At 40.9% G+C, this 18,961-nt stretch overlaps 1 protein-coding gene across 1 annotated transcript in view; it reads left to right on the forward strand.

Annotated features, from left to right (window-relative positions):
• LOC123997623 (sterile alpha motif domain-containing protein 9-like) overlaps window positions 1–18,828 on the forward strand; it is a 34,196-nt gene extending 15,368 nt beyond the window's left edge. Inside the window, exons 2-4 of the mRNA XM_046302051.1 lie at window positions 7,517–8,234; window positions 8,426–8,690; window positions 9,466–18,828. Coding sequence (XP_046158007.1) covers window positions 7,533–8,234; window positions 8,426–8,690; window positions 9,466–13,094 — 4,596 coding nt within the window. The 5' untranslated portion in view covers window positions 7,517–7,532 and the 3' untranslated portion in view covers window positions 13,095–18,828. The remainder of the gene's footprint in view (window positions 1–7,516; window positions 8,235–8,425; window positions 8,691–9,465) is intronic.
• The last annotated feature ends 133 nt before the right edge of the window (window positions 18,829–18,961 follow it).

Genomic DNA, 18,961 nt, shown 5'->3' on the forward strand with positions numbered 1-18,961 from the left:
TTGAGAAGGGTCAGGTTTCCATTGCCTGAATCCAGCTCCATATTGTTGTTGAAGACATTGGACACAGCCTGTCCACACAGCAATAAATTGACAAGCTCCTATGGAATAATAATAAACCAAAATAAATGTCAGGGTGGATTATGTTTAAATTCATACAGTAAACATATAACGTAATACAGTACATCTTCAAAAGTTGATATTTGGTTGCTTTGACAATCAAACACAATCCAATGTCACTTTTGCAATACGGTAAATAGCCTATTAACTTGTCGACAACTTAACAAATTAAATGTTGGGTTCACGCTGTCATCAAGGCAAAGGGTGGCTACTCTGAATAATCTCAAATATAAAATATATTTTGATTTGTTTAACACTTCTTTTGTTACTACATGATTCCATGTGTTATTTCATAGTTTTGATGTCTTCACTTCTATTCACAATTTAGAAAATAGTAAAACTAAAGAAAAACCTTTCAATGTGTAGATGTGTCCAAAACTTTGACTGGTACTGTGTGTGTGTGTGTGTGTGTGTGTGTGTGTGTGTGTGTGTGTGTGTGTGTGTGTGTGTGTGTGTGTGTGTGTGTGTGTGTGTGTGTGTGTGTGTGTGTGTTTTTTTTTTTTTTACACATATAACTCATTTTTTGGGTAGGCACACAGTGGGAACCACATGTGGAGATGATCCGTTCATCTACTCTGCGTCTCACAAAGACACAGCGGTTGGAACCAAAAACTGTACTGAACTTCCATTAAAAAATGTTTAACCGGTACCGGTTACCTGCAGACGGGTCCCGTGACACTTGTGGGGGTCATAGAACCAAACAGAGAGAACCATTGTGAGAGTCTCCCCCTTCCATAGAGTGTTCGGACACTACAGACGCTTTCGTGAGAGAACTGATTTTCGGGATGTCTCACACACCATCTAGCTCTGCCACCTTTCACTGTTGATGCGAAAGTGCGACATCGGCGGATATGTCTAGATTAAATTGACGGATTTTGATGGAGATTTTACTTAGATTGACGCACCGCTGCATCAATTGACTTTTGTGAAGGAAAATAACTGTGGCACACATCTGAATGCACTCACAATGATTCCTTTCGATGATTCCTCACAACGATATGTTTTCCTGAATTGCATTGTGAAAGCCTCACACCCTAATATCGTATTTTATAACACGCTTTCAAATGATGCCCACAGATTGCAATTTATAATGGAACGTTTCTAGTTTGCGTGAACAGTAATTGTGTGATGGTAAGGATGTAGGGTTGTGTTCCAAACAACTACAACTGTGCTTGCTCTAGTTCCTCAACGACACAGCTAGAAGAGCTCAAAAAAGCTCCCTATAGTCCTAGACTCTTCTTTGAGTCATAAAAGTGCATTGAAATTACTGAGGAACTATGCATACTTTGGAGAGGTTTGTCCACTTGGAGACACCAGTTAGTCAGCTCCCTCAAACCCTCAAACTCAAAATGTTTTTGTCTTATGTTGCACCTACCCCATATTTGCCAGGAATATTATTCTCGTGTTACTGATTGTATCCAGAGTATATTCAGATTTCGTTAATATTTATGTTTCTGCTATTGTTGTCCTCACCTATTTGGTTGAATAATTTTCCCATAATCTCAAAACAATTGCTACCATGGTTATGCATTTCATATTTCTTCTGTGAGAAACATTTCAGTTTAGCCCTAAATTTCTTGTTAACAAACTATAGTTTTGGCAAGTCGGTTAGGACATCTACTTTGTGCATGACAAATCATTTTTCCAACAATTGTTCACAGACAGATTATTTCACTTTTAATTCACTGTATCACCATTCCATGGTGATACTGTGACCTTTAAACAGCTTGAAAAATTCCAGACAATTATGTCATGGCTTTAGAAGCTTAGGCTAATTGACATCATTTGAGTCAATTGGAGGTGTACCTGTGGATGTATTTCAAGGCCTACCGTAAAACGCAATGCCTCTTTTGCTTGACATCATGGGAAAATCAAAAGAAATCAACCAAAACATTGTAGACCTCCACAAATCTGGTTCATCCTTGGGAGCAATTTCCAACCGCTTGAATCTACCACGTTCATCTGTACAAACAATAGTATGCGAGTATAAACACCATGGGACCACGCAGCAGTCATACCGCTCAGGAAGGAGACGCATTCTGTCTCCTAGAGATGAACATACTTTGGTGCAAAAAGTGCAAATCAATCCCAGAACAACAGCAAAGGACCACAGTAAAAACAGTCCTATATCGACATAATCTGAAAGGCTGCTCAGCAAGGAAGAAGCCACTGCTCCAAAACCACCATAAAAAAGCCAGACTACAGTTTGCAATTGCACATGGGGACAAAGATAATGCTTTTTGGAGAAATGTTCTTTGATCTGAGGAAACAAAAATAGAACTGTTCGGCCATAATGACCATCGTTATGTTTGTAGGAAAAAGGGAGGAAAAAGGGGAAGCATCACCTCAAGACATCAGTCAAGAAGTTAAAGCTTAGTCGCAAATGGTCTTCCAAATGGACAACCGTAAACAACCCCAAGCATACTTCCAGAGTTGTGGCAAAATGGGTTAAGGACAACAAAGTCAAGGTACTGGAGTTGCCATCACAAAGCCCTAACCTCAATCCCATAGAAAATGTGTGGGCAGAACTGAAAAAGCGTGTGCGAGCAAGGATGCCTACAAACCGGACTCAGTTACTGCAGCTCTGTCAGGAGGAATGGGCCCAAATTCACACAACTTAGTGTGGGAAGCTTGTGGAAGGCTATCCCAAACGTTTGACCCAAGTTAAACAATTTAAAGGTGATGCTACCAAATACTAATGGAGTGTATGTAAACTACTGACCCACTGGGAATGTGATGAAAAAAATAAAAGCTGAAATAAATCACTATTATTCTGACATTTCACATTCTTAAAATAAAGTGTTGATCCTAACTGACCTAAGACAGGGAATTTTTTACTAGGATTACATGTCAGGAATTGTGAAATACTGAGTTTAAATGTATTTGGCTAAGGTGTATGTAAACTTCTGACTTCAACTGTAGGCCAAATCCCACAGGGTTAATATACCACATCCATGATTAAACAGAATGAACATTACACAGGTGCACCTTGTGCTGGGGACAAAAGGCAATTCTAAAATGTGCAGTTTTGTCACAGAACACAATGCCACAGATGTGTCAAGTTTTGAAGGTGTGTGCAATTGGCATCCTGACTGCCAGAATGTCCACCAGAATTGTTGCCAGAGAATTGAATGTTAATTTATCTACCACAAGCCGCCTCCAACATTGTTTTAGAGAACTTGGCAGAACGTCCAACCGGCCTCACAACCACAGATCACATGTAACTAAGCCACCCCAGAACCTCCACATCCGGCTTCTTCACCTGCTTGATCATCTGAGACCAGCCACCAAGACAGCTGATGAAACTGAGTTTGCACAACCACTGAATTTCTGCGCAAACTGTCAGAAACCGTCTCAGGAAAGCTCGCCATCCTCAGCAGGGTCTTGACACGGTGAGCAAATGCTTACCTCCGATGGCCACTGGTACACTGGAGAAGTGTGCTCTTCACGGATGAATCCCGGTTTCAACTTTACTGGACAGATGGCAATATGGCGTCGTGTAGACGAGCGGTTTGCTTATGTCAACGTTGTGAATAGAGTGCCCCATGGTGGCGGTGGGTTTATGGTATGGGAAGGCATACGTTACGGACAATGAACACAATTGCATTTTATTGATGGCAATTTGAACGCACAGAGATACCGTGACAAGATCCTGAGGCCCATTGTCGTGCCATTCATTCTCTGTCTTCACCTCATGTTTCGGCATGATAATGCACGGCCTCAAGGATCTGTACACAACTCCTGTAAGATGAAAATGTCCCAGTTCTTCCATGGCCTGCATACTGTACTCACCAGAATTTCCCTGTCATCTTGAATTTCCCTGTTAAAAAGTAAAGTAAGCAGTTGCGAGAGCAAATTGGTCATTGGGGAGCAAACTGGAAAATTGGTGTGATGGGAGAGAGAAGACATCCCTGTGGGGAGTTGGGATGTGGCGTATTTATGAAAGTGCAGTAAAGTCTTGACATAAAGTAAGTATTTCTTCAGGTGAACAAAAATCTATACTCTCTAATTAATTGTGGAAATGCAGTTCTCTCGCTCAGTCACACTAGCAAGATCTCAAGATAATTTTCACGCACCACATTTCTTCTCTAGACTCAAGTGTTTGCTCGAGCAATTATGTTTCATCTTCCTCGCGTGTGCCATCTCACGCCAGTTAGACTTTTGAGTCATAGAAAAGTGCCTGATATTCTAACAGGCTGACCACACCGCTCGTGTCGCGTGCGCCAGCGTTGCAAAATAAATGTAAAAATCCATGTTATTCAATTATTGCACCGACACTGCTCGCGCGCCAACGAGCGTCTGCATTGCCAAGGGATAAAATAGATCAAATCAGTTCTATTTCTGATGCAGATCGCGCTGCAAGTCCTGCCTCTCCCATCTCCTCATTGGTTTAGAGAAGCAGGTACCCACGTGCCATCTCCTCATTGGTTATACCCATGTGGGTGATGGAAAGACGATCTGTTTTGCAGGTCGTTGTGGTAATACTATGACAGTTTAGATGGCAATCACAATATAAATTCAAAGATGAAAAAACCTGGAAGGAGGAGAGATGACTGGAAACGGTTGACGGTTTTGTGTGTGTGGATTAATTGTTGGAGTAGAGGGCCTTGTGCGTTTCAGGTAAAATAACAACTCAATGTTTATATCCCAGGACAAATTAGCTAGCAACAGCAAGCTAGCTAAATAGGACAAATTAGCTAGCAACAGCAAGCTAGCTAAATAGGACAAATTAGCTAGCAAGTGCAAGCTAACTAGCTAAATTGCCATACATGTTTAATGCTTTTCGACCTGTCCCCAAGTTAATGTAATTGGTTCAGATTTTGTTGTGATATTTTAAGCTGTGTGTCATGATCGCGTTTGGTGTAGGGGGACAAAATATATTTATGCACAATGGCACACAATGGCTTACAATGGCACAGGCGGTTAGGGTTCTGTGTAAGAATTGATTTGTGTTGATTCAGCTGCGGGATCGGGGCACCACCAGTACAGAGCTTGCTCAGGAATGGCAGCAGGCAGGTGTGAGTGCATCAGCATGCACAGTGAGGCGAAGACTTTTGGAAGACGGCCTGGTGTCAAGAAGGGCAGCAAAGAAGCCACTTCTCTCCAGGAAAACATCAGGGACAGACTGATATTCTGCAAAAGGTACAGGGATTGGACTGCTGAGGACTAGGGTAAAGTCATTTTCTCTGATGAATCCCCTTTCCAATTGTTTGGGGCATCTGGAAAAAAGCTTGCCCGGAGAAGACAAGGTGAGCTCTACCATCAGTCCTGTGTCATGCCAACAGTAAAGCATCCTGAGACCATTCATGTGTGGGGTTGCTTCTCAGCCAAGGGAGTGGGCTCACTCACAATTTTGCCTAAGAACACAGCCATGAATAAAGAATGGTACCAACACATCCTCCGAGAGCAACTTCTCCCAACCATCCAGGAACAGTTTGGTGACAAACACTGCCTTTTCCAGCATGATGGAGCACCTTGTCATAAGGCAAAGGTGATAACTAAATGGCTCGGGGAACAAAACATTGATATTTTGGGTCCATGGCCAGGAAACTCCCCAGACCTTAATCCCATTGAGTACTTGTGGTCAATCCTCAAGAGGCGGGTGGACAAACAAAAACTCACAAATTCTGACAAACTTCAAGCATTGATTTTACAAGAATGGTCTGCCATCAGTCAGGATGTGGCCCAGAAGTTAATTGACAGCATGCCAGGGTGGATTGCAGAGGTCTTAAAAAAGAAGGGTCAACACTGCAAATATTGACTCTTTGCATCAACTTCATGTAATTGTCAATTGCTGTGGATTGTGTAGCCCAAACACAAGGCATGTCTACATGCAGCCAAAACAGGCCTTAAAATACAATCACAGGTTGGAAAGTAAATGGATTCTGATGAAAAGAGAAGACTAATCTGTCTGTAGGCTACCAAATACAGTGATTCAGAAAGTATTCACACACCGTGACTTGTTCCACAGCCTAAATTTAAAATGGATACAATTTTGATTGTGTCACTGGCCTACACACAATATCCATAATGTCAAAGTGGAATGGATGTTTTTAGAAATGTTTTCTGAAAAGCATGGTGAAGTTATTAATTACACTTTGGATGGGTTAAAAATACACCTAGTCACTAAAAAGATACAGTCGTCCTTCCTCACTCACTAGCCGGAGAGGAAGGAAATCGCTCAGGGATTTCATCATGAGGCCAACTGTGATTTTAAAACAGTCACAGAGTTTAATGGTTATAAAATAATAAAATTGAAGATGGATCAACAACATTGTAGTTATTACTCCACAATACTAACCTAAGTGACAGAGTGAAAAGAAGGAAGTCTACAGAATAAAAATATTCCAAAACATTCATCCTGTTTGCAACAAGGCACTAAAGTACAAATTGTCATACTTGAGTAAAAGTAAAGATATTTTCTATTAAGGTGACTCAAGTAAAAGTGAAAGTCACCCAGTACTACTTGAGTATAATTTTAAAGGTATTTGGTTTTAAATATAATTAAGTATCAAAAGTAAAAGTATAAATAATTTCACATTTCTTATATTATTAAGCAAATGACAGTTTTACTTTTTTTAAATTTTATTTTTAATTTAAGGATAGCTAGGGGCACACAACAGCACTCAGACATAATTTACAAATGAAGCATTTGTGTTTAGTGAGTCTGCCAGATCAGAAACAGTAGGGATGACAAGGGATGTTCTCTTGATAAGTGTGTGTGAATTGGACATTTTTTTTCTTTAGGAATGTAGTGGAGTAAAAGTAGTCAAACATATAAATAAGTAAAGTACAGATACCCCCCAAAAAACGACTTAAGTAAAAATGAACATCTGTTGTTCTGTCCCTGAACAAGGCAGTTAACCTACTGTTTCTAGGTCGCCATTGAAAAGAAGAATTTGATCTTAACTGACTTGCCTAGTTAAAAAAAAAAAAGTAAAATACTACTTAAGTACTTTACACCACTGAGAAAGTTACCCAGAAAGCCTCACAGCTGTTATCGCCGCCAAAGGTTATCCGAACATGTATTGATTCAGGGGTGTGAATACTTATGTAAAAGAGATATTTCTGTATTTAATTTTCAATACATTTGCAACAATTTAAAAAAAAACTGTTTTCAATGTTTTATTTTGGAGTATTGTGTGTAGATGGGCATGAAATAAAATCAATTTAATGCATTTTGAATTCAGGCTGTAACACAACAAAATGTGGAATAAGTCAAATGTGTATGAATACTTTCTGAATGCACTATATATATTTTAGATATAGGCTACCTTAATTTAAATGACCACATTTTCATGAATTTGATTATATAATCTTGAAGTATAGGGGGAAAAACTACCAGGGAAGCATACAGCAAAAACTAAACAATTTGGTTTGTCTCTCTTTTCTATTTCAGTCATATTTTATTCACAATGAGCCATTCAATTGAGTCTGCAACTCAGATCAAAAAGTGGACGAAGGAAGAAGTTCATCAGTGGTTGACGACGCAGGTTAACATTCACCATATATATGCAGACAAGTTGCTAGAAGAGGAGGTATCAGGGGAATACCTAGAATACTTCCAAAAGAAGGATCTTCTGGATCTGAACATAAAACATGGTCCGGCTGTGAAAATTGTGTCAATGCTTGAGGATTTGAAGAGTGGATTACAGCATAAATCACAATTTCCTGCATACATCAAGAAATGGACACCAGAACAAGTTTGTCAGTGGTTAAGGGAAGAGGCAAAGTTATACCACCAATATGTAGGGCGGATTTTGGAAGAGGAAGTGTCAGGCGATTGCCTGTTTTGCTTCAAAAAGAATGATCTTGTGGAACTAGGCATTAAACATGGTCCTGCTGTTAAAATAATTGGCATGCTAGAACAGTTAAACAATGGACCAGAGCCTATATTACAACCCCCCACACACATCAACAGTGACCAAGAAAATCTACAGAAACCACCTGAGAATCAAGAAGAACTATGTCAAACTCTACCGGTTCAGACTGTATCCCCCATGAAGACAGAACCAAACACGGAAGAGCCCAGAATAGTGGAACCACCAGGGAAAACTGTTACAAGAAAGAAAGAACCAAAACCACAGGCCATGGGTGCAGAAATGTTACCGTCCAAGGTAGGGGTTGTTTAGCATCTCGCTTATTTAATTGGGTGTACTTCACACACAACATGTGCTTGCTTAGTAAAGCAGGCGATATTTGTCAATTAAACACAACAATACGTGTGTGGTAGTAAATACAATTGCAATTTTGATTGTCTTCTAGGACTAAATAAAATATTAAAACGAACCTTATTTCATTTCCACAGATGACAAGTTCACTTACCTTGCTCCAGAATACCCTTGACGACTTACAGCAGGACGAGTTTAAACGGTTTAAGTCTTGTCTGAAAGACTTCAAACTGAATGGATGTAGATCGATTGCACGGTGTCACTTGGAAGACAACAAGAGCCGCACAGATGTAGCGGACTCAATGACAAAGCACTATGAGGAAGAGACATTAAATGTCACACTTCAGATTCTAGAGAGAATCAGACACAATGAACTTGCTGGCCAACTGAAAAGTGCTATGGGTAAGTGAAACAATGTTTATTTTATAGATTAACTTTATTTGTCAGGGGACAATGTACAACAACTTCAGTCTCAGAATTTGAGAAGTGATGCGTTGCACCAGATTTAGCTTACAGCTGCCTCTCGAGTGGTGCAGTGGTCTAAGGCACTGTATCACAGTGCTAGCTGTGCCACTAGAGATCCTGGTTCGAGTCCAGGCTCTGTCGCAGCCGGCCGTGACCGGGAGACCCATGGGGCGGCTCACAATTGGCCCAACGTCATCCAGGTTTGGATGGCAGGGATATTCTTGTCCCATCGTGCTATAGCAACTCCTGTGGCAGGCCGTTTGCACTGCTGACACGGTCACCAGGTGTTTCCTCCGACACATTGGTGCGGCTGGCTTACGGGTTAAGCGGGCATTGTGTCAATGTTTGGCTGGGTTGTGTTTCGGAGGATGCACGGCTCTCGACTTTCGCTTCTCCCGAGTCCGTACGGGAGTTGCAGCGATGAGACAAGACTGTAACTACCAATTGGATACCACGAAAATGGGGTAAAATTAAAATAAAACAACTTTAAAGATTTAGCTGACAGCTAATTTACATCTGCTGTACCCGGGCAGGTGAACATACAGTATAAACATGAAAAGATTATGTACAAACATTTTGATTTCAGTCACATTAGTCTATGAATCTCAAGTCACAACCAATGTAACTGCATTGTTTTTAAAAGTCATTCATTATCAAATTGTCACAAACAAGATCACCAGTAATTGATTTTGTTTTGCAATTATTTCTTCAGGTCTACAAATGATGAAAGCACAAGACGGCAAAAACAATTTGAGAAGAGAGACCAATCAGGGTGATAAATTGAAGAACTTGTTAACTTATGGAGGAAATATGATGGACTACTATGATCGATTCGTTATTGTTATGAACAAGAGTCGCACTGAGCAACTAGAATATCTTCCATTTCTGAGCAAGTTGAAATTGTTCTGTGTCCTGGACTTTGATCCTGACTCTGCAGCTCCTGGTGGCGTATGCAGTTCATACAGAGAATCAAGAGTGGCAAATCTCCATCTCCCAGCCCAATTCCAAGGCGAACCAAATGTTGTGATAAAAAATCTCAACCTGTATAACCAGACCAGCTGGGTTTTTTGTAATGGGAGGCATGACCTTGAAAGTAAATCTGTTAGACAGCTGGACTACAAAGTCTGGTTCAAGGAGAAACGCAAAGAGATCGAGCATATGGTTTCATTCATTTGCAAACCTGAAGTTCTTCCAAATGGAAGAACTCTTGTCATATTTCTTCTACTGTCACCTGTATCTGATAGAGATCCTGTCTTTGATACTTTCCTGGCATTCTACTCACATGCCGAGGAAAGCATTGTGAGTATTTGTGAATCTAGGAGCACATTTGAGAAATGGAAAGACTTGATACAGGAGAAATGTGAGTCTGACATCAGCACGCAATCAATATATGAGTTGACACTCAGTGAAGTCAATGGTACTATAATGTCACTTGGACCACACAATCAGCCATCAGGAAGACTCCTTCCATCTTCTGACTCCAGCACTGTTGTTCTCCAACAAAAGGATGAAGACCGATTGACAGCTCTAGACATTTTGTGTCAGAATGAATGTGAGAAAGTCTATGAAGAAAATAGCACAGAGTTTAAAGCCTTCAAAATCAAAGTAGAAAAGGAATTCTACAGAGGGGGTAAAGTCAACTGGTGGAACTTCTATTTTTGTGAGAAACGCAAAGCAAAACCTTTCATTAGAAGAGACAAATATGACAATCTCATGAAAATTGTGAAATGTCAGACAAAAGATCCCAAAACCACATGTGTTTTGCTGAATTTGTTCCACCACCCAGGTTGCGGAGGCACCACCTTAGCAATGCATGTGATGTGGGATTTACGTAGAGAATTCAGATGTGCTGTGTTGAAGGACAATACATTACCAAAAGCTGAAGTGGCTGTTCAAGTCAAAAAGCTGATGAGGCTTGGGAAAAGTGACAAATCTCAGAATACACCAGTTCTGTTGTTAGTAGATGATTCAAAGGAAGCAGAAAACACACAAACTCTGCAGAACTGCATACGCAAAACTGTTGAAGAGGACTACACAGGCAGAACTGTGGAAGATTCATCAAATTCACAAGTCATCATCCTGAGTTGTGTTCGATCCCATAACCCCAAGGTCCAGTACAAACACTGTGCAACAGAAAGTCAGTACATCACCGCTATACTAACGAAAAAGGAACAAGATGATTTTGAGGAAAAACTTAAAGAACTTAAAGAAAGTCATGAAAAACCGGAAAACTTCTACAGCTTCATGATCATGAAGAGCAACTTTGACAAGAAATACATCGCTGATGTCGTCAGCCACACTCTGAAGGACTTAGACACGAGCACCAAAAAAGCTCAACTACTTTTCTACTTTGCACTGTTGAACTCATATGTGGCTGAATCAGACATATCTGTGTCTCTCTGTGAGGACTTTTTTGGAATGAAAATGGCTTACTGGGGAGAAGACAATGTACTTGAACGAATGGAATCTTATTCAAATTTGCTGAAAATAGTTAAAGTCGATGACCGCGGAGGATACAAAGCAATTAGCATCCTTCATCGTGATATAGCTTCTGCATGTCTGGAAGAATTGCACAAAAGCCACGGGATTAATGAGAGTCAAATAACCATAAACATGCTACACTGTGATTTGTTTTTCAAAATTGGTGTAGTAAAAGACACCCTGATGCTATCAATCGAACGCTTGCTGATTAAAAGGCAGCGCAGGAAAGATGGAGATGAAAAAGATACTCAGTTCTCTCCCTTGATAGAGAAAATTCACCTTCAAGAGGGGAGACACAAAATCCAAGACATCTTTGTGAAAGCATCATCCCGTTTTTTTACAAGTGCATCCATTCCTCAAGCCCTTGCAAGGTATCTCTACCTCAATCAGCAAGATTTTCCGCAGGCATTGAATTGGGCAGAAAACGCCAAGAGAATCACAGAAAACCCATACACTGTCGATACGATTGGACAAGTTTACAAAAGTTATCTTAAACATAACATCCAGAATGAAAAGAAAAAAACACCACGCAATCCAGGGGATTTGGATACAAACCTAAAGCTGGCAAAAAATGCTATAAAGGCTTTTCAAAGAGCTCAAGAACTGGCCATGAATGAGGATCAACCTGATGAGGAAGCTGATGACAATCTGTCAAAATCCTCATACAACATCTTTGGATATGTGGGGGAAATTGAGACGGTACTGACAGTCTTTGAAATCCTAAGCAAGCTGCCATTCTTTGAAGAAGCTGATCCAGTAACACAGAAGTACATGCAAAGCTTTCTGAATGGAAAAATGCCCATCAACAGCGTACCCAAGAACGATAATGAAATCAACAGAAAATATGTTGACATTATCCAAGAACACAAGTCTTTTCTCCTTAATTTGAAATCCCAAGTCAAAAAAGTTTTTGAATTCTTAAACGATTACTACACTTACATGAAAGGAAATGATGCAGGAGACTTCGAGACAAGGAATCGGACAAAAATATCAGGACACTTCAAGACATATATAACACTTTTTTGCTCTTCACCAGAGGAAATATCGAAGGAACAAACAAGCAAGCCGAAACTTAGACTAAACATGGACATTGAAAAGTGTAGGAAGTTACTTGAAGAGAAGAACGCAGACACATTTGCAGGGGTACTTCACCATCTCGACAAGACTGCAGAGGAAATGGAGGAAATCATTGAGTGCTACAAATTTTTACGGCAAAATTGTGAGCGAATTACAAAAGAAAAAGACAAAAACAATTTCATTTTGGCAAACATAATTCTCAGCATACTAAAGCCAAATTCGAGAAACGTGAAGAGTCACAAGGAACTCACTGATCTTCTCATGCTAACATTGCAAGATATAGGAGTGCAACATCCCTTCCCAGAGCCATACTATCTGGCTTTGTTGTTGCTTTGGCCAAGTTCAAATGCAGAAGATGCAGATATAAGAATATATGTGAACTCACTTCGGAACTCCTTCAGACGGAAATTGTCCAAGTTTATGAGGATGAGGAACACCATTGCCCACTTCTACTTGGGCCAGAGAAATGGATTAGAAAGACTTGTTCCTAAAGCCAAACTTGATGAGTGTTTTGCACACGTGGCACGCAAGGCACGCACAAATTTGGCCCAACTTTGGCGGAGTGGAGACATTTTTAAGGATAAGAAAATAATTGACCGTCTCTGTAGGGTCAATGGAACCATGGAGGAAGGAGAACTTTATGCTAATTATGGCCAACTTAAAATCCCAGTACGCCCGGCATATCTGGGTGGAATAAGCAGTGGTTTCAGCACTGAAAAGGTGTCGTTCTTCGTAGGATTTGCCATAGATGGACCACTTGCATACGATATCAAGTATGAATAGGCTATGAGAAGCCCATGTTATAAAGGCCTCAATGATGAACTGCATGCTTTGGTCCAAGAGTGTGGACCATGGGGGAAGTATGGATTACCACAACCTGACAATCGAAAACAAGATCACAATCTACAAAACACATGCTCTTAATGGAGGCATTGATAATCAATGCTATGAAAGGAAACAAACATCTTCAAACTGGTTACCTTTTGACTTGACGTTAAAACAACATTTTAGGAGACAAAACACCCTTGTTGTTGTGAGGTCTGATCTATCTGGAATGTATTAGTTACACACAGCATCATTAACTGGGTGTTACTAACTAACAGTAAATGCTAATATGACAAACCTAGCAACGAGTACTAGCAGATAGTAGCTCTGTGGACTGCATGTTAAGGTACAAATCTAATGAGTTATTAAAAATAACTAAACTGGATCACTGCCTGCCTGATGTCCATCATGACATGGTGTCAGTATTAAAACATTCCCAAAACTGAAGATTGGTGAAGATGTCCCACTCAAATTCAACCCAGCAGAGCCGTTTGATTGGCTGATAGCCATGGCTGATCTGGAGACAATGTTTTGGCATCAAAACTGGACAAAGAGAGCAGTGTGGTGCGGATAAATTCAGTACTTTATGCAATTGGGAAAAATGCAGAGATGATCAACCATGACCTTTACCTTTGACTACAATCAATGATGGTTTCGACTTTGATGTGGTGACTGAAAAGCTGAATGGACATTTTGTGCCACGGCACATTGTGATTCACCATTGAACCATGAACAGATTTAGAAAGGGGGAGAGACAAATGATTAAACTTTGAGGAATCTAGCTGAATACTGAGCACTACAAAGGATGAACAAATACGGGTTAGGATTGTAATTATTATTACAACTAGAGCATATCAACAATAATTGTGATAATCACGCTAGCTTTGCCCTCGTTGGTCCTAGCAAGCATACTAGGTAGTGTATCAACAGCTAATCCAGTAGGAGCTGGAAGCTACAGTGAGCTTCGATTGGTCAAACATGACATCGCAGAGAATTTGCATAAAGTTCAAGTTTCCCCAACTTAGGTCCCGCCCTGTTCACGCTCCTTCGCCTATGCTCGCATTGCCCAACGGTCCCCCCCCACCCATTTCGCTTCTGTTCATTCTTTTCAGGGTCAGTTACAAAGCAGTCTAATTCTGATGACGAGTGGCATGAGCTCCCAGTGAATAGCACACATTTAAGATTGACACTGGTGCAGATATCACAGTGATGTCTCAGAGCACTTAGCAGTGCTTGCGTCAGTGTCCCCATCTGGTCAACACTGCAACTATTGTTCACGTCCCAAGTGGCAGGATTGATTGCATGGGTACATTCCTAGCCACATGTGAGTGAAAAAGGAGAAAAGTACAAATTCTGGACCACATGCAAATGTCCAAGTTAGTAGAACTGTTGCATGCAAGATGGGTTTGGCCCTAAAAGCAGACGAGATCAGTATTGATGTGTTTGGAGAGAGGGCTACTGAACTGTGAACCAGTCAAGATTGAGCTTAAGCCTGTCACAGTCCCCTACTCTGGCTACGCCACACAGAATCCCTTTTACACTCCTCCATAAAGCAGAAAAATAACTGATCAGAGTGGAAACAGATGACATCGTTGAGGAAGTCATTGAGCGTAATGACTGGTGTGCTCCCATGGTGCTGGTGATGAAGAAAAATGGCAAAGTGCAAACGTGGACTTAAAACATATCAAATGAAGCAGGTTCATCTTGCCCATCTTGGAGGAAAGAGCGTCACAGCTATCCGGGGCGAGAGTAATTTACACACTCAACTCATCTAGCGTTTTTTGGCAGGTACCACTTGACCCCAGCAACAGAACTGACGACTTGTAGGAAGGTAACTTACTCCTGTAGGAAGATTCTGCTTCAAGCACCTTCCTTTGGGAATAACAAGCGCACCGGAAATCTTCCAGAGGGAGATGAGCAAGCTCCTGAGCGGACACGAGGGCGCAGTCATCCCAATGGATGACATATTGTTCTACAGTGCAAACAAGAAAGAACATGACAGGAATCTGAGCAAAGTGCTACAAACCTTTTTAAAGAGTCGGGAATAAAGCAGAACAAAAACAACTGCCATATTGGGAAGTCCGAGATCCAGTACTTTGGTCATGTGATTGGAGCCGATGGGATGAACCCAGATAACAGCAAAGTGAAAGACGTCACTGAGGTGTCCAGTCCAACAAATGCTGGGACTGCTGAACTACTTGGGCAAGTTCTTGCCCAGCCTGTCATCGGTGCTCCACCATATCAGTGATGTAGGGAGACCCCCAGGAGCAGGCCTTCCGCAAGGTCAAGGCTATGTTAGTTTCAACACAGGCATTAGCATACAACAATGGCAGAAAACCAACCGTGGTCAGTGCGGACATGAGCAGCTACGGTCTTGGAGCTACACTCTTACAGGAACAAGAAAGGTGGTGCATTTTGTTCACGCACACTATCAAAGAATGGCAGGGTCATGGGTATGTGAACAATTTCCCTCTACCGGCACGGCATGGACAGCTTTATTCTACAGACAGACCATAAGCCACTCGTTCCAATGATCAACACGTACAACCTGGACAAAGCACCACTCTGGTGTCAGCGACTGCTCATGCACTTCAAAGTGAAAGCTGTGCATGTTCCTGGAAAACAGTAAGTGGTGGCTGACACACTGGAGAGAAACCCACTGAAAGAAAACACATCAGACTCAGAAAAAGAAGTTCAAGCATATGGTGGAAAGCAGACCAGTGTCTACAGTCTACACACAGGCTGGAAAACATCAGAGAGGTGACATGGAGGGACCGAGACCTCCAAATGGTTATCAGCCACATCCGAAAGGCTGGCCTCAGAGAGTAGCGCAGCTAACCTACTCGCTACAGGGATACCACACAGCGAGAACTGGATGGACTAGTGCTGTATCAAGACGGGATCGTCATCCCAGCTTCACAAGAAGAAGATGTTCTACAACCGATACACAAAGGTCACATGGGGCTGACAAAGTGCCCGAGAAAGACCCGAGATGTCAATGTGGTTGCCGGGCATCAGCGCCTACAAAGCAAGAAAAGTGACATCATGCAAGTTCTGCACAGAGAGAAAACCAACTCGACTTGTCACAATACCTTTATTTAAAGGGTCTGTGGCAGAAGATCACGGTTGACCTGTGTGGAGCTCGAAGGCAATAAATACCTTGTAGTGGTGGACTACTTCTCCAGAGACCTAGACCATTTACCAACTACCACAAGCCTCAAAAGCATGGTTGTGTGATGGGGGATTCCTACCAAGCTCGTTAGCGACAACACTACGCAGTTTGTCTGTACTGAGTTAGACGAGTTATATACCACCTCCAGTCTCTATTACCCGCAGGAAAACTGCAGAAAAAGCTGTTCAAACAGTTAAATGAATTCTCAAACATCCAAACCCACATATTGCCCTGATGTGCTACCGCGCCACGCCTATCAGTGGAACCGGAGAAAACCAGCGCAATGACAAGACGTCAAATCCGGACAACCGTCCTCACACTGGAAAAACTACAACCAAACACATCAGCCACGATAATGTGAAACATAAGTACCAGAAAGTCAAACAAGCGTACCCGTTCTTCTACAACAGGAGGCATTCAGTGCACCCTTTACCTGAACTATACCCTTGACAGAGTGTAAAAGTCAAGCTGGACGGAGAGAAGGGATGGAAAACAGAAGCAGTGGTCATCAGCAAATCTCCAGAGCTGAGATCCTAAGCTGTTGAAACTGAACATGGCACTGTCGCTCATAGAAACAGGCGACACCTTCAGGCTGTACCAGAGTCACCTACTCCAGACAGACAGCAACAGAACAACAAAGGAGTCACCCAGTCTACCAGTGAGGACATCGCACAGGCCCAGCATTACCACAGCCGGTGAGAATGACCTCCAAAGGTTGATATGTAAAACTACCCCTGAGGTTTAGAGACACTTGAGAAAACAACAACATTGAGACAAAATACTATTTTAGTTCCGAAAAGAGCAAGAAAATACTTTTGATTAAAAAAACTAAAAAGACAAGAGACAGCAGCTGTTGCAGGGCAGAATAGTCCCTTTGTGGCTGCGGACAAACGTCTGTCTACCGCAGTGTCCTAGTTGACACAGTTATTAGAATTGTTCAGGTGAAGAACAAAACAAGGGGGGAAAAATATGTGCTTCTCTGAAATACTAATTGTTTGAACTGAAACAGTCCACGATCGTTAGTATTTGTACTAGGAAAGGAGAATGTTATTGACTTTTATATATATATATCTCAGAAACCGTAGCGATGTCTGATCTATCTGGGATTCATTAGTTAGGCACAGCATCATTAACTGGGTGTTACTAACTAGCAGTGTCTGCTAATATGACAAACCTAGCCATGAGTACTAGCAGATAGTAGCTCTGTGGACTGCATTTTAAGTTACCTGCCTTCTGAGTTATTAAACCTAACTAAACTGGATTGCTGCCTGCATGGTTTCCATTAGGATACTTGTAGTATAGGCTACTTTTTTCTGTTAAACAGCCACCAGACTACCATGAAGGCAGATGTTTTACTCTTCCAATCCTCTGGGTTATATTTGGTAGACACTGCGATTTAGTAATACAGTTCAATACTTCTCTCTTACTCATTGAGACAAGAATGAGAATGATGTGTTTTACTCAGTGTGCATAGGCGCCAGCACCAAACAACAAGTGTTCTTACTGGGGAGAGTGACGACTAATGAGGTTACTGCCAGAGTTCGACCTCAGAGCTGTATATACTTTGAGTCTCTAGTGTTTGGAGAAACATCCAGCGATATTGGAAATGCTGATGCAATGAGGAGTTTAAATTATATATATATATATAGTCCTTTCACTCTGGATGTTGAAGAATGTAAAATATCTGTGAAGTTTACATCCTGCCATCCTGGGAGAAACATTCTACGTGCTCCTGGATGCAATATCCAGAAATGCAGGAAAATGCATGTGATGTCTAACAAGTAGATTTGAGAATGGAGAATAATGAAGCATTGTGTGTGTGTGCATTGTTAGTTTTGGCATATCAACCTGAAAAAAATGAATATGAAACATTTTGTATCAAGGTGACACTTATCTTTATGTTGCAGCAGGACTGTGAATACACATTTCTAATAAATAGTAAATATCTCAATTTCACAGATATTGTACATGTAACATTGTGGTAATCAATGTCAATAACTGTAGGACCAACCGTACAATTATGTAATGAGCATATTGTATTACGAGAAACTCATACGAACAACAAGTACAGTTGTACAGGTAGAGAGAGATTCTGCAGATACGAAGGCCTGAATATTGAAATGTATTGTACGGTACGTGTTATTCTCTAATATTGTTGAGTTACGTTCTTGTTTATTTTGATGGATTATAAACTAGAATTGCTCCTGAGTAGAATGGACTCCCTTTTGCTGCGACACAACGTACAGGCAATTATGTACTGTGCAATATGCATGTCCCAAAATGAAAAATGTACTGGACACCGTGCAATACGAATGGGCTAAATAACAATGTGTTTAAAATGTGTTTCCTAAAGTTTATAATTGTAATATTATTAATAATATTGTTAATACTATTAAGAATAGCATTGTTTTATTTGTATTACTGTTACTATAATCACTACTTGTAATGCTGTTAACAATATTGTCAATGCTATAATATGATTTGTGCTATTAAAGGGGCAATCAGCAGTTGTTACATCCATTTTTGGACTTATAAAAAATATGTATTCATTGATTCTTGAAGAATTTAACTTATAAATGCCTCATGAGCTTTGTTCAACTGTCGTACCCCATCAGAACCCAAAATATAAGCTTGATTTGCTCCAATGTTTGTA

This window comes from Oncorhynchus gorbuscha, linkage group LG02 (assembly GCF_021184085.1).
Source record: "Oncorhynchus gorbuscha isolate QuinsamMale2020 ecotype Even-year linkage group LG02, OgorEven_v1.0, whole genome shotgun sequence".
In the NCBI taxonomy this organism is placed as follows: Eukaryota; Metazoa; Chordata; class Actinopteri; order Salmoniformes; family Salmonidae; genus Oncorhynchus; species Oncorhynchus gorbuscha.